This window comes from Homalodisca vitripennis, chromosome 1 (genome assembly GCF_021130785.1).
Source record: "Homalodisca vitripennis isolate AUS2020 chromosome 1, UT_GWSS_2.1, whole genome shotgun sequence".
NCBI lineage: Eukaryota > Metazoa > Arthropoda > Insecta > Hemiptera > Cicadellidae > Homalodisca > Homalodisca vitripennis.
Genome location: NC_060207.1, coordinates 73608857 through 73625739, shown reverse-complemented (window position 1 = coordinate 73625739; position 16883 = coordinate 73608857). Strand labels below are relative to the sequence as shown.

At 32.7% G+C, this 16883-nt stretch overlaps 1 protein-coding gene across 1 annotated transcript; it reads right to left on the bottom strand.

Annotated features, from left to right (window-relative positions):
- Positions 1 to 2606: 2606 nt before the first annotated feature.
- LOC124364616 (splicing factor 3B subunit 5) lies at positions 2607 to 9868 on the bottom strand. Its single transcript, XM_046820232.1, has 2 exons — positions 9745 to 9868; positions 2607 to 3083 (listed from the first exon to the last, which is right to left on the bottom strand). Exon 2 carries the CDS (start codon positions 3070 to 3072, stop codon positions 2815 to 2817), a length of 258 nt encoding a protein of 85 aa, XP_046676188.1. The 5' UTR covers positions 3073 to 3083; positions 9745 to 9868; the 3' UTR covers positions 2607 to 2814.
- Positions 9869 to 16883: the final 7015 nt, after the last annotated feature.

Sequence of the window (16883 nt, the reverse complement as noted above, 5' to 3'; positions counted from 1 at the left end):
TCACTAGGCAAAAGAGAAATTGTGTCAGTGATAGGCTTCAATGATGCTCAGTCAAATTATATTCATTATCGTTCTTGTCTACATAGAAATGAAGTTTATTGCAAAATTTAAAGTCAGCAAATGACCATAAGACCAATATACAAATATTTGCTAACTTTCAGTCAAATCCCTTAGAGAGTGAAATGGACCATCATCGAACTCAGAGTTGTCTATAAAAAATGAGGGTTCAAACATTATGAGGGTTTAAAGTTTATATGTCAGGTCGTTTTCGAGATATAGTGCGGACAGGTAGACAGACATACAGAAATGACATTTTGTAGTCCCTCAACTGATTGACTTCGCTAACACCAAGTCTATAGACTTACAGACTACAATGGAGTATCAAAGGATCCGATGGAATGTAACGAAAGCCTTACTAACAAATTAACCAAATATCACAAATTAAAATATCATATAAATACGCTCAGTCTGTTTACAAATTTGTATATTCTATGATTTTCTCATTGCCATCATGGTTACCTATTCAACCATTGTAAAAATATTCACTAATGCTAATTATTATTCTCTTTCAGTAGGGAGTAATCTAGTAAAACACATTTTTCTATCACTTTACATGAATTAAAGACATTTAAAGTAGATGATTTAAGCAGTTGTGTAACCAAGTTCAAATTAAAATGGTTGAAGATAAAAATTTTAACATTTTGCAGTATATGTGTTTTTAAACCGTTACACAGCTAATACAATCAACTAACTTCAGGAAGTGACACTTTTTGAAATGATTTATGACTCGAGGAAATCATATTGTATATAATAATAATTTTACTAAATGACATTTGATAATAAAGTTATTCTTTAAGAAATTAATTACATTAATATAAAACACTTAGTCAATTGTTAGTCTGAATGTATCTTTTGGACACATCCCGTAATAACGTTTTTCCTTATATTTAACTTGTTTTACTTTGAGCTTAGTTATAAGATGATTCTAAATTCGGTGTCAAATGCATACGCTCGTTGACTGATAAATTTCTAAGAGAATTTTTCTATTTTTCCTGCCTTTACATTAATAGATAGATAATTTATTAACTAGACGGTTACACTATTTATTCTAACTTGATACCAATTCCAATTAGGGTAGGTTTTTTATAATTCTTTTGTTATCAAAGAAAACAATAATTTTACTATATCAAAAAAGAATGCACAATTTTAAAGCATATAGCCCAAGTCGTACAATGAGCCCTTGTTATCAAGTGCTGAAGTCATTCAATCCATTGAAATTTCCACATCTAATGATTTTCGGAATGGGCCATTGTAATTTTAACATCTAATGATGTTTTGAATCATTTAGTTATTTGAAACTTATATTCGCGAGCACATGGCAGGAAGCAGACTAAAAATCCTAAGTTGTGTGGTGTCTCTTTAAAAATCAACACAGATTCTATATAAATATGTTTTATAACATTTTAAAACACCAAATTTAAGATGTACTCTTAGAGGGAGTAACATATTTTAAATTCCAAAATATATCAAATTAATATTTTTCCATAAAATTTTATACATGGTGGAAAAAATTAACTCGTGTTTTTCCAAATAAAAAAATATTCCAATACCTTCAGTCATATTTTAGATACTTAATAAAATCCTTATTATCAACCATTTTCCATTGGACCTGATTATAAAATGGCCCAAATGTCTACAATTCCTCGTGAATTGATTAAATTTTGTTGTTCTTTTTCTGTCTTCAGGAAGAGTACCTTGAAGGATTGTGACTATAACATTTAAATAAATTTAGTCAACCCAATATCGATTGCATTGTCATGTTGAAGATGATATTAATGTATACTGAATACTTATGCTTGGGCATATCGGATTTTAGAACCAACCATATCAAAAAATTTAAAATCCATCATTATGTCCGGATCACATGTGATTGAGAAGAAAAGCAAGTGCTTTCTTGGTCTCACAGTTGATCAAACTTTAAACTGGGATGGACATGTAGATAAGGTTTTAACAAAACACATATCTTTAGGCGACTTTATCCACCAAACCTGTTTTAAAGCAGAAAATTACAACTGCTTCTAGTGAAAATTTTAGAGACAGCAAATGAAAATGGCTGTTATCACACAGTTGAAAAGCTTTATTTTGATCTTTAGTTTAAATAATTTTATGTAATGTCTCCAAGGTATTTTGGAAAATTTATAATTTGATAAGGAAAGAGCTTAATTTATTAATAAATACATGTAGAGTATATACAATACACTGAAATAACCAAAATCAACTAAAAGATTTTCCAAATTTTTAACACCCTCACTGTTGCTGTCTAAATTTCAACATTTATTCCTGAGAGAACTCCCTTATTTCTCATCTGATTGGGGAGCGCCTCGAACACACACACACCACACATCTTTATACACCAAGCTCCCCCCATGGCATCCCTTACCTACCTTGATGTTGATTCCAAGTTCGGAATAGCATTAGACCTTTTATTTTATGTATGATTCCCCTTAGCCTTGGGGTAAACTTTTGAAACCTTCGTGATTTTCTGTTGATCGTGAGAGTAAGTTTAAAATCTACATAAATAATTTAAATAAAACCAAAAAAACACATTTATGAGAAAGTAATTTAATGTGAATATTTACATTATTTACAACAATTCTTCACCTGATTATTAATTATGTGAATTAAACACTATGTAAAACAAAATTACAGAAAAACTTATGGTTTTCTATACTGAACATAAAATTTACTTAACTTAATTACTTAACTAAAATTGTATATTCAAACTTATCATATAAGAAAGATTTGCTAGATTCTTTAGTCTTCAGGTTTCTCTGGTGGTGGGCCGCAAGGCTGAAGCATTTTCTCCATCAAGTTGAACCTTACCCTCGCTTTTGCTTCATTTTCATTTATGGCAAAATAATTTAGCATATCAAAATGTCCCATGTAAGAAGAGAAAGAGTCACGATGCTGGTTCACCATCCACTCAAATTTGTTTGTGTCTGCATGTCCTGTGCCAATGTACTTGGACTGCAGATGTTCTAGCTGACTGTGAATGTTGTACCTGTCACCCATTTTACTTCAACCTGTGGAAAATAAATATTCAATTTTTTTAATTGAAATAAATTAAAAAGTAAATGTATTTAATAAAATTTGATGTATTCTTTCATTTGTTATTGCAAGACTAAACTTTTCCCTATTAAATAAAATAAATAGATTGTCCAATGTGATTTGTGGTCAGAAAAGTACCGATCAGAAATTCCCTTGACTATCAATGCAGGCTTTTGCACTTCTGGCAAAAAAAGAAAAACACCCCTTAGGATGGTACCTAATTGAAGGTCATCTAACAAATTACATTAGTTATGTGTAACGGTTTTAGATCTGTTATAGACTTTTTTTTTAAAAGGCCTATGTACCTCTGATTTTTCTTTGTTTTGAGACCTTCTGTATATATTAATAAACAATTTAAAACATCATTCAGAAATAGCTAAAAATAACATCAATAACGAGATGAGCATTGGTAGAAAATGTTGCAAAAATGTTCAGAAACAGGATGAGCAGAGGAAAGGACAGAGGAATAAACGTCAACATAGAGGTAGAAATTGTTGGAAAAATGCTCGAACCTCTAAAATTTCTTATACTTTATTGGCCTATGTTGATGCTGATTATCCCCTCCACCTCTTTTCTAACTCTCCTTAGCTAGTTAAACCTCCCCCCCCACTCAGAAATCCCTAGTCAACTAGATTGTTGGACTTTTCGATATAACCTAAAGTGTCTAACATAAAAGTTAAAAATATTATCAGTTATTGTGCAATTATGGATTGCGATCACCTAAAAATTCTTTCTGGATATGAAAACATACTATTTTAAGAAATTATAAAAGTCATTTCAGATTGTTATAGCTAACGTTGCTACACTAAATAGCTACCAAAGGGTTATAATCTATGTTAGGTAGAAAACGTAACGACTAAATTTATACTGAATGAAAATAGTTGTAGGTCAACTAAATTTATTAGCCGTAAATGTTACAAGTATAAGCTCTACCATAACGCTACAGAACATTGAAAATGCAAAGTGACTCATATTATTAAAAACTAGTGGTTCAACTATGACTAGTCAAATTAACCTAGTGACTACTTTGAGCACTATTCGAATAAACGGGTAGAGTACAATAAGCGGACCTGGTTTTTTATATCGATATTGACAAACGATATTACTTAACCAACTATTGATATAATGAATCGATACTGATTTTTGAACAATAAATTTTATCAACTTTACAAAATTTGTCATATAATTAACGTAGTGTCTTTTATAAACAATAACACAATCAAAAGCTAGTGGAGGACCGTGAAATGAAGTTTAAAGTTATTATTTATGAGTTTTTCCTTTTTCCGGTTCTAATTGTAGTTCCTTTATTACTTATGAGATTGTCACAATATTTACTATATTAACTCTCTAACTGGTAACTGCTGTATGTACAGCAGTTAGGCCGCTTGTGTACGTATATATGGCAGTAAGCAGACATTTTGGAAATACTCACACGCACACACACACACACACACACACACACACATATTTTTTTTATATATATATACAGGGTGTTCTGAAAAAAGGTGCCCATAAGGCAGGACGTGATTCCTCACATCAAAATAAGAAAAATAAAGGTCTAATTAACATAGGTCCGAAAATGCTTGGTTACCAAGTTATACAGGGTGAAAGATTTCGTCTGAATTTCAGTTCCCCTGCTGCAACGAAGCCCTACGGGTATTTGTTGGCTGTTAATTAAGATGTACAATTTAGCGTACTTTTATGTAAAATGAAACTGAAAAATTGAATAAAACCGTTTCCAGACCTGTAGCTACAGTAATTTTTAAGATATGTGACGAAATACGTGAAACTTGGTCCCGAAAAACAAATTTACTTTTAGGTTTGAAAGCAGATTTACTATGTTAAATGTACAATAAACACAAAATATTTTTTCACGGTACTTGTAGAAAATTTAATTTCGAAGAGAAAGATGTAAAATAAGTCTATAATAGACAAACGCAAACTTTAAAAAATAATCCTTAATTACATACAAAACGCATGAAAAATAGACAAAATCTGTTAAGCTCTCTACAAATGTAATATTGAAATTAAAACAGCTGTTTTTATTAAAATATTTGATTTGAGAAACAAAATAATTTCTATTTAAAACATATGTTTTAACAATGTAACATTGTTTATAATAATTTAAATAAACATTACAAGCAGCTATTTTTCCATTGCTCATTAAAGTGCGTGTGTTGATCTGTACTTTTAATACAAGTTAGTGCGAGTGCCGTTGAAGTTAATTTTTGATAGCTAATAATATCTTATTCATCATGGCAGGTAATATGAATATTATGTACACTAATGGTGAAATGGCAGACATGCATTTAATGTACGGTCTTGCACATTGCAACAGTCGTCAGGCTAGACGACTCTATCAGGAACATTTTCCTCATAGACAGTTACCGACTCATAAAATGTTTTCTTCCATTCATAGAAGGCTAAGCGAGACGGGAACCTTTAAATCTGGAAAAGTTGGTAGATCAGGACGGCCACGTACAACGTTGTACAGCTGAATTGGAGGAGGGCGTGTTGGACAAAATAGAGAATCATCCTGGAAGAAGTAACTAGAGAACTAGCCTTGGATTTTCGGTGTTAGTAATTCAATTGTCTGGAAGATTTTTACACGAGCAGCAGTTGCATTCTTATCACTATCAAAGTGATATTTGCTCTCTACAAATGTAATATTGAAATTAAAACAGCTGTTTTATTAAAACAAATTAATGAGTTGCTATTATTTTTTTATCAAGTAAATATTTTTAACAATCATACATTATCATACATAAAAAAGTTATCTGAATTATCATTCAACAAAAAAGTTACACTTGTCCTAAAAAACTAACCACGTCACAGTAAGATGTTCAAAATGTTTCCCCTCATTCAAAATACAAGCATCCAGCCGTCTTCTCATAGACTGCCGAACTCTTTCGAAGATCCCAGGTGTCTCACGTATCCTTTGAATCCCGTTAACAATCCTTATCCTCTTCTATGGTATCCACAGGCGAGTCGTAGACAAGCGTCTTTAAATGTCCCCATAAGAAAAAGTCTAGAGGATTGAGGTCAGGTGACCTTGCAGGCCATGCTACTGGGGCTCCTCGACCAATCCATCTGTTTGGATATGCTTCATTTTAAAAAAATTTCTCTTACTTGTAATGTGTAATGAGCTGGAGCTCCATCCTGCATGAACCACATGTTGTTGCGTGTGTATAGTGGCACATCTTCGAGTAACTCATTCAGATTTAGTCGTCAAGAAATGTAAATAATTTTCACCATTGAGCGTATCAGGTAAAAAAAACTAATAAAAATTTTTATCACCCAGAATAGCAGCGCATACGTTTATAGAAAACTGATATTGGTGACGGTTCTCTGAAATAGCACGTGGATTTTCAATTGCCCACATGTGAGTATTGTGGGTGTTAAGAATAGCCATTCTTGAAAATTTTGCTTCATCAGTAAAGATAATGTAATTTAAAAAATGTGTGGATTTCTGCACCTTTGGAAATAAGCCATTGGCATAGCTGAACACGAGGAAAGTAATCTCGAGGCAAAAGAGCTTGGACCCTTTGATAGTGATAAGAATGCAACTGCTGCTCGTGTAAAATCTTCCAGACAATTGAATTACTAACACCGAAATCCAAGGCTAGTTCTCTAGTACTTCTTCCAGGATGATTCTCTATTTTGTCCAACACGCCCTCACTCCAATTCAGCTGTACACGTTGTAAGTGGCCGTCCTGATCTACCAACTTTTCCAGATTTTAAAGGTTCCCGTCTCGCTTAGCCTTCTATGAATGGAAGAAAACCTTTTATGAGTCGGTAACTGTCTATGAGGAAAATGTTCCTGATAGAGTCGTCTAGCCTGACGACTGTTGCAATGTGCAAGACCGTACATTAAATGCATGTCTGCCATTTCACCATTAGTGTACATAATATTCATATTACCTGCCATGATGAATAAGATATTATTAGCTATCAAAAATTAACTTCAACGGCACTCGCACTAACTTGTATTAAAGTACAGATCAACACACGCACTTAATGAGCAATGGAAAAATAGCTGCTTGTAATGTTTATTTAAATTATTATAAACAATGTTACATTGTTATAAACATATGTTTTTAAATAGAAATTATTTTGTTTCTCAAATCAAATTATTTTAATAAAAACAGCTGTTTTAATTTCAATATTACATTTGTAAGAGAGCTTAACAGATTTTGTCTATTTTTCATGCGTTTTGTATGTAATTAAGGATTATTTTTTAAAGTTTGCGTTTGTCATTATAGACTTATTTTACATCTTTCTCTTCGAAATTAAATTTTCTACAAGTAGGCCTACCGTGAAAAAATATTTTGTGTTTATTGTACATTTAACATAGTAAAATCTGCTTCAAACCTAAATGTAACTGGTTTTTTTCGGGACCAAGTTTCGCGTACCTATTTCGTCACATATCTTAAAAATTACTGTAGCTACAGGTCTGGAAACGGTTTTATTCAATTTTTCAGTTTCATTTTACATAAAGTACGCTAAATTGTACATCTTAATTAACAGCCAACAAATACCCGTAGGACTTCGTTGCAGCAGGGGAACTGAAATTCAGACAAAATCTTTCACCCTGTATAACTTGGTAACTAAGCATTTTCGGACCTATGTTAAATTAGACCTTTTTTTTCTTATTTTGATGTGAGGAATCACGCCCTGACTTATGGGCACCTTTTTTCAGAACACCCTGTATATATATATGTTAAATTTCAGTGTTGTAAAGCAATTGTACAAAAATGCTAATAATACAATGTTAATCGATTTTGCACTAAAGTTCAATACTTGTTAAAAAAGTAAACATTTTTAAGTAAAAGTGCTATATATATATTTTAAGTAAGTATAAAATTGTGTTTCTTTTGTATGGTTTGGAATTTATATAAACCTTTCACACATATATAAGATAGTGCAAAGTTCTAAAATATTTAAAAAAAATGGTATCAAGAAGTCTTTGAATACAAAAAATTATATTGGCTGTTTGAATACTAACATTTATTTGAAAGTAATAAAATGTTAATGTCAAAGATAATTTGTTATTATTTGGAATATTCTGGAAACAATTATATATAACAAGCCATATATAGGTTGAATTTTCAGTGTTGTAAAGCCATTGTACAAATGGCTGAAAATACATTATTAGTGGATTTTGGGCTAAAGTTTGAAAAATTGTTAAAATTAAACAATTTTTTAAAGTAAAGCCACTAAAACAATATAAATTTCAGGTAAGGATAATACTGTGCTTCTTTTGTGCATTTTGGAATTTTTATAAATCTTTCTTGCAAATATGATAAGATAGTGAAAATTAATAAAATATTTTATATTATTCATATCAAGTGCATTCAAACACAGAAATCTTTTTTTAAATAAGAAAATATTAATGAATATAATTTATTATTATTATTTGGAATATTCTGAAAACCATGTTATATAACAAGCTGTATATTTGAAGAATTTTGAGAGGTATATAACAATTTAATGTAATTCTTACAAACGGCTTAAACAAGGGTGTCAGTACAGGAGCAGACACCACCAGTTAGTTCGAGTGTTAACAATTTCAGTTCCAAATACGATTGGTATTATGACTACTGTATAGATATGTTGATATGATTGATAGAATCGTATTGGGCAGAGTACGATAAGCGGACCCGGTATGTATATCCCTTGGTAAAATCATTGATACTTAATATTCATTTATCAATTACACGTTTAATAAATCATATCAACATATTCATAGTCATAATCACAATCATATTTTAAATTAAAATAACTAATATAATGCAAATAGTAATAATCAAATAATAAATGAGCTCTAATGATCAAACAAACGATTAGAACTGGAAATAAGAAAAACTCATAAATAACAATGAAATGATGACAAGATAAAAAGCTTTATAACAGGAAATAAGAAATATGCGTAAATATTTGTTTTCTTCTGTGTAGCAATAACCAACCGTTTTCAAGAAGTTGTTGAAGCATCTTCAAAAACACTACTTACTTCTCAACTCACAGAGATGATCTGCAAGCATGTCAGCTAATATGCCACTTGTTAAACTTCGTTTCAAAGTCCTCCATGAGCTTTTGACTGTCTATTATTGTCTATAAAAGAAAATATGTTTATTATATGAATAGGTTATTTTAGGTGATACTAGTTATTGTTCAAAAATTAGTATCTGTTAGTTATATCGAAAGTTATAATTAAGTAGTATTGTTTGTCAATATCGATATAAAAACCGGGTCCGCTTATCGTACTCTACTCGAATAAACAGGCAGTTGGCTAGTCAGTTAGCCTAATACTATACAATCACAAATATGACTTCTTTGATTAAAATTCTTGAAGTTTAATTATTCTTTGTACAAAATATTAACAAACTGTTATTATTATAAGTGTTGTTTATTTTGTAAGAAAGTGTCTAAAAATTCGTTTTCAGATGAAAGTAAAACTGCTTTTTAAGGAAAGATAGGCTAGGTAAGCCAATAACACCCATAGTTTTTGTTTACAAAGTGAGGTTAAATGCCAGAATAAAATATGTTTTACACTTTTGGCTCAATAATAATTTTCATAAATATCTAATAATTATAAACCTACAAAGAGTGTTAAAAAAGTATATCTACTGTACTTACAACTTCAAAAAATTAAAATTGACCAGCACGTCCAACACTCCGTTACTTTACTACACAAAACAAAACCAATCCGTGTATAATCAATGGTTATTTATTTAATAATTTAGAAGCCTTTGACTATGACTTTACAAAGGCTGTGAAAGAGGTCACGTTCACTGGACCTAACCGGTGGGATTTGAATATAAAGAAAATAAGCACCGGCACACGTCACCACTTGCAGGAAAACTGACTCTTTTATTAAAAATTTCAAAGACTTCGTAGAGAAGAAAAAAAAACTGACTAAAATCGACAGGCTAGTTAACTTGGATGTTGAAAGTCAGTTCACTAATATATTAGTTACCGAATTATTGAAAATCATTGAATTTCGGCCAGAAGATCTAATACTAAAAATGAGAACGAAACCTATCAACGTAATTATGAACCTGTTCGATGTATACATTCAATATAACTGTTTTTAACTAGAGGGTAAAACCTACTGTCAAGACGAGGGGAGGATGATGGGTTCTCCTCTATCGCCCATTTTTGCCAATATCTTTTTGGACAGTGTTGAGCAAAAAATCCTAGCTTCAAATCAGTTCAAACTGAGGATCTGAAATACGTGAAAGACACTTTTGTCGACCTCTCCTATAAACGACAATGATCTTCATACATTTTTTTACCCACATAAGCAGCATTTCTCTCTTCGTTCACCTAACCATGTAGGTAGGGAACTCAAAACTCCCCTTTTTTGATGTGTGCTTAGTAGGAGGTGTGGACGTTCTTAAGACAACAGTCTATCGTAAAGAAAACACACAGGCCAATACCTAATATTTTTATCTAACCATAAAAAATTTGTTAAACAAAAAAGGAATCTCATACTCTTCATTTGGCACATCAAAAAGGTTGTCAAAGAGAGCTTAGGGAAAGATGGGTGGAAATAAGAAATCAAAAATGTTGAATCGGATTCCAAAAAATGCATGCCCTCTGTCTGTCATAAATAAGCACAAATTAAACAATAGAAAAATAGTCTGTCAAAGGTCAGACCATGTGATCTTATTGATACATACTATTCTAATAAATAGTTAAAGAAAAACATATGAAAACAATAGATTAAAGTTGCAAAATTGTTTTATTGAAATACTTTTTATATAAAGTTTGACATATCAATTAAAATTGTTTTTATGGTTAAATGAAAATTTTAAATATCTTCGACACATATGATATGAAAAAGTATAACACCTTTTTATCATAAAACAATCCAGTATATCAAATAATGATAAAGAGATAAATTGCAGATCAATTAAAAAGTTAACAGTTCTAAAGTAAAAAGAAAATCAAAATGTAAGTCTTGTTTTTACTTCCTAAAATTTACTTTGTTTCATGGGGAAAGCAGTCAATACATAAAAAAGCATTGGAATTTCACTACAGGGTATACATTTTTAACTTGTTTTGCATTTTTAATATTATGCCCACGACCATATGTACCTGTATGTCTGCCTCGTTTTTTCATAGTATGACACACATGACTTCTCTTCGTTGTTGCGATGATAATTTGTCTTTTCCGTTGATTGTCCTTTGAGTAATCCCTTAGGTCATCGTCAGCATTTTGGAAGAAGGCTTTATTCACAACCCCAAGTGCTACTTATTCTTTGAACTTTGTGACATCCATGTTCTGTTTTCAACTGTTTAATATATAATATGAGAATTTACAATGCTTGTATTGGTCGGATATTTAATGACAACTTCTCGATACCATTTGACTTCAGGCGAACTATGCATGGCTGTTTGATAATACAGATTAATTAAACCCTTGGCTGCATTTATAATCTACTATTGTAGATGGTTTTGTCTCCACCTTCTAGTTATGGTATGGCATTGATAATTCGTTGCATTTATTTTTCCTTTGCGTTGATAAAACACTTCTAATAAATATCTTCTATTTTAGAACAATCACTTTATTCAATTTTGTACAATTTTAAGATCTCATTTTCTCAGCGTTGATATTCTAACAGCCGTGGGATTGTGTTTGTGTTTTTTAGTGCTCCCACCAGATGGGTTTTCTTATCTAGTAAAGTTCTGGCTAAGGTTAAAGAAGTATACAAATTATCTGTGTATAATTCTTGGCCTTAATTATATATTTCCAGTCAATTCCAGGACAACTTTCCCAGAGGTCATACCTGTTTGAGTTGTATCTTTACATCCATAAACTGTAATAACTTGAATGAAACCTCCTTGAATACATAATTTTATATCTTAAATCCATAACGGTGACGATTATTTTGAATACACTATGTGAAAGACAGACATCCTCGGAAAGGAACTATTGACCCATAAATACACTTTTTATTCTTGCCTACAGTCCAAGATTAGTTAAATTGTTCGTTAATTGCAAAGGCTAACCAACTATTTTAAAGAGCAAGTCATCAGCAGGGCAGCTATAATTATTTGAAAAATGTATTTTACAGGACAACAAAACTTTGAATATGTTCATATATATCTTATTTTTCCCAATAAAATCATATTTGTACACATTCAATTTGCACCAATAGTCTGAAATGTTTGATTGATATTTTGGTATTATCCGGAGGCCACTATTTTCAGAAAAGTCATCTGATGTTAGAAAACTTGGACGATCTAGGACGTAACCTGAGCTCAGGAAAGTATGAATCGGAAACCCTCCTAGCCATCAGTGCTGGCTTCGGTGGCACTGGCGCCACCCTACACATCTGGTGAAAAAAAAGAAAAACATGAATCGTGATAGAACCTGCATTCAAGCTCATATCACGTGAACACTTGTAAAGATTATCTTTAACTTTGGTACTACTAGTGACATATTTACGATAACCTAGTCTAAACCTACTTGCATCATATAATAACAAGTAGTAGATAGATACAGAGTTGTTTCCTTATCACTAATATTGCTCCTTTTGAGGGGTAGAAAATTATAACTGATCGTCATAATTATATGTAACATTCACAGAAAGTCAAATAAAGTCTGTTCTTTCTAATAATGTTTTTTAAGGTCCACGGTAAGAAAAACTCTCCTAAAATAGTGGTCTCTGGATCATACTAAACTACCGTTTGATTTAGCAGCTAAGTCCATCCAAATGACAATGCTGTTAATACTTCTGCATTGTTCGTATCTGTCCAACTGGAAAGTAGAGAGTGCTTTATAATGGACTCTTCTAGTACGCCTTTAAAAATGCATTGTATAAGATTGTCTGAATAACAATTTTATCAGTGGGGTAATCATTGACAAAAAAATCTACTGGAGATTTACCAACACAATCCCTGTAAGTACAATCACACTTCACCGTTTACGGTCAAAGTATGTAAACAAAGCCTGTTTTAATGGCAAAAAATGCTACAGATGTTCAGCGAGCAATCTTCAAACAGCTTACTAAAGATGGACTGGTGGCGGAACAGGATATTCAACATTCAGAAACCAAATATTTTCTGCCACTAACCACATACCATTCAACAAGGTAGTAAAGCATAAGTGGCCATACGCATGCAGCAAATACGGTTTATGGCAAATAAAACACATACAAGTTTTGTGAGCAGATTTGCTACACACCGTCTATTGGTAAATATTACTGTGCAGCACATATGATATACATGGTGTCCAAAATTAAACAACTTAACAAACTGATCCGGAGTTCATCCTCATAATACACCGCGTCATTGAGAATCAATTCAAACTTAATCTTAGTGAGGCTTCAAACATAATATTAGCAGACTTATTGCAGAGAAGGTATAGCATGACCGGTGACTTCGAGATGCGCCGTAGGCAAAGACGGAACTAAAGTGGTGGGGTGTGGAGCGGCTCAGTCTGTTGCCGTATTTAGACTTGTGAACCAGTCTTCTATACGTTCTATACTAAAAACATTCGCTTGTGCCAATTCACGAGTTGTAATACAATTTGTGAATTAATTGCGTTGTGCTCATTACGTTTTAAGTAAAGAGTTTGTGATGGATCGTAATGTGAAAAGTAAAGTTGGAGGAAGAAAGGTTATACATAGCCAAATAAGAGAAGTGATTGCAAATGTTTACCATTTTATGAAACGGGAAGCAGAAACCAACACACTTATAAATTTGAAGAAAGTTCAACAGCGTGTCGCAGAGGCAACTGGAATTTCAGAAAGCACGAGACGAATTTTGAAGGAGGAAAAAAATAAGTCCAATTGTCAATTCTTTTAGTACGCCCAACAAAGTAAGAAAACGCAAACATACTAAAAGTGATCTGGACAATTTTGATTTGGGTGTAGTTCGAAGAACAATAAATAATTTTCATCAACAACAAGGCGAACGGCCTACATTGAAATCATTATTAAATGTGTTAAGGGAAAAATAGATTTTAAGGGAAGTAAGTGGGCGCTTACGAAAATATTGAAGAAGTTGGGATTCCGCTGGAACAATGCTACTAACAACAGAAATATTTTAACCGAACGTTTCGACATCCGTGAATTACGTATTAAGTATTTAAAACGTTTAGCCGAGTATAGAAATCAAAAAAGGTCAATAGTGTACATGGATGAAACATATATTCACTCAACACACACCAAAACCAATGGTTGGACAGATGGTAGCACTTCGGGACTGAAGACACCTCTGAGTAAAGGACAGCGACTTATAATTGTTACGCAAGCGGGGAAGATGGATTTATTAACAATGCTCTACTTACGTTCAAATCAGGGAAGAAGTGAGGGGGCTATCACGATGACATGAACTACGAGAATGATGAAAGATGGGTAAACACTAAATTAATCCCAAATTTGAAAGATAATTCTGTTGTTGTGATAGATAACGCCCCTTATCACAACAAACAAGACGATCCTGCACCAAAAAAATCAAGCAGAAAGGCCGAAATGATTAAATGGCTTTCCGAGCGTAACATTGTTCACTCAAGCACTATGTTCAAACCCGAATTGTGTAATCTTTTACAAGCCTACAAGCCCACATACAAAAAGTACAAAATTGATTAAATGTTTTCTAAAAGTGGACACACTATTTTGCGCCTGCCACCCTACCATCCAGATTTAAATCCAATTGAACTAATTTGGAGCCTACTTAAAAAAAGAGTAGCGAAGAAAAATGTGACATTTTATATAAATACGGTGGAACAATTGATGAAGGAAACGTGTGATTCGATCACTCAAGAAGATTGGAGGAAAAGGTGTGATCATACGATATCTGTGGAACAAACTTATATGGAACTCGAACTTCAAATCGACGAAATGACAGAACGGATTGTTGTGAGACTCGGCGAGGACTCCGATAGTGACGAGTGGGATGAAGAAAGTGGCAGTGACGAAGACAGGGAACCTATCGTTGACAATAGTGACAGTGGTGATGATGACTTAAGGGGAATTGTGCCCTTTGAGTGTTATTAATCGCAGCGAAATTCAAGGAGTAGTTCTGTCAACAGTGCATGTACAAGGTAAGAACATAATAACAATTAGTAATATTTTTCATTTATGTTTTAAGGCGATGATTCCAATATTTTAAATTTTTTAAAATACAGTGATATCGCAATGGGGTTTTGTTATGTTAACTATTGCGTGTGGATCGTTGGCGTTATTGTTATTTTAAGTATACATCATTAAATTAACTTGATACAAGTTGGTAGATAAAACTGAGTTTTTTCTTATTTTACTGTGTATATTGACAAATTAGTTTAACCAGTTTTATATTAATTTTTAATTTAGCAGCTAGGCTATGTCAGTTTAAAATTTTGTAGTGTATAATTGTACCTACTATCGTAAATCCTGAAGCTTACACGGTTAGTATATGATAAATTGAATTTTAATGGCTAACAAAGCGTAACAATTACAATTCTGAACTGTTGTCGTCGTTGGAGATCAAGAATAATATAAATTCCTACCCCTTCCTAATTTATGAGAACCCTTTCTTACCACCAGGTATCTCTACTGCGAACTCATTAAGAAGGGTGAGCTATGAACACAATTTCGGCAGAACATAGTCATTGTTAAGATCACGTACATCCGGTCCCAATATTTCCAAGATTTCCTGTATTGAAATCTTGGAATTCCCCATCCGGATTTCCCCATCATAAAAATCCGTCGCCGTAAATACAAAGAGTCTAGAAATGTCCAAATATTCTCAAGGTCTCCTATACTAAATTGCTCATCATAAAAGACCACCGTGGTAAGAACATAAGGGTCTAGAAATGTTGGCAAACACTACAATATTCGGCTCCCGCCACCACTATGAGCCGGGAACCGAAAACTCTCAGTAGGGGTAGTAGCACCGTATTCACTCCCCTACTCTAGATTGTGCCCCCACGCGCTCACCTCCTCCACTCCTCACGCGCATCCCACCGGTCATGCTATACCTTCCCTACAATACCGCTAATCAACCTTCGGTTGAGTTTACGCTGCTTTGGATACCAATATTTAAAAAAATAACTAGGAAAGGTAAAACCTTTTAACGATCAAACTAACCTCAACTAACAATATTCATACACACACCATAACATTAAGGTCTCTGACCAAAACATAGGGCCAGAGGCGACTGTCTTTATCCTTTCCTCTGTCGAGCATCGCCTTCTTGTCTCATTGTTTCAGATGAATCTCCGCGATACCACAGTATATGCCAACATTGATTTTCTTGTTAGTGTCCCATTTTCACCTGTGCTGGTATGTGTGTATGAAATGTGTTTGTGCTCTTGACTTGTATGTAGAGACAACGTCTGGGTTAATTTTCTTATTTGTAGACTCCAAGCAGATTTTGGTTACGATTCCTACCAAAATCGTAGGATTTCCTTTGTTTTCTCCTTTTTTCCCTTCACGTTCTGGCACATTTTTATTAATTGTCCACGCTTCTGACGGAGAGGATAAAGTTCATTCCTTGAATGTGTTGTTGTACGTCTTGTAACATTAACGATGGAAAATGTCTGAAATCCTATTATTATTTACAAACAGTTGGTAGAAAAGTCTCTTTAGAATATACACATCAACTAATTAAAAACTAAAATATCTCTTGATTAGACTAATATTAAAGAATCTATTACATTATCTCGGATTCTCCTTGAAATTAAAAGTACAAGGAATAAACTCATATATGTGATAATTTGAATATACTCTTTGTTATTGCATCAGTTTTCAAATCCCAATAAATTTGTCCAACATGCCTTCTCA

Coding starts and splice junctions, on each gene's coding strand:
- LOC124364616 (XM_046820232.1), bottom strand. CDS start 3,072: ATGGGTGACAGGTACAACATTCACAGTCAGCTAGAACATCTGCAGTCC.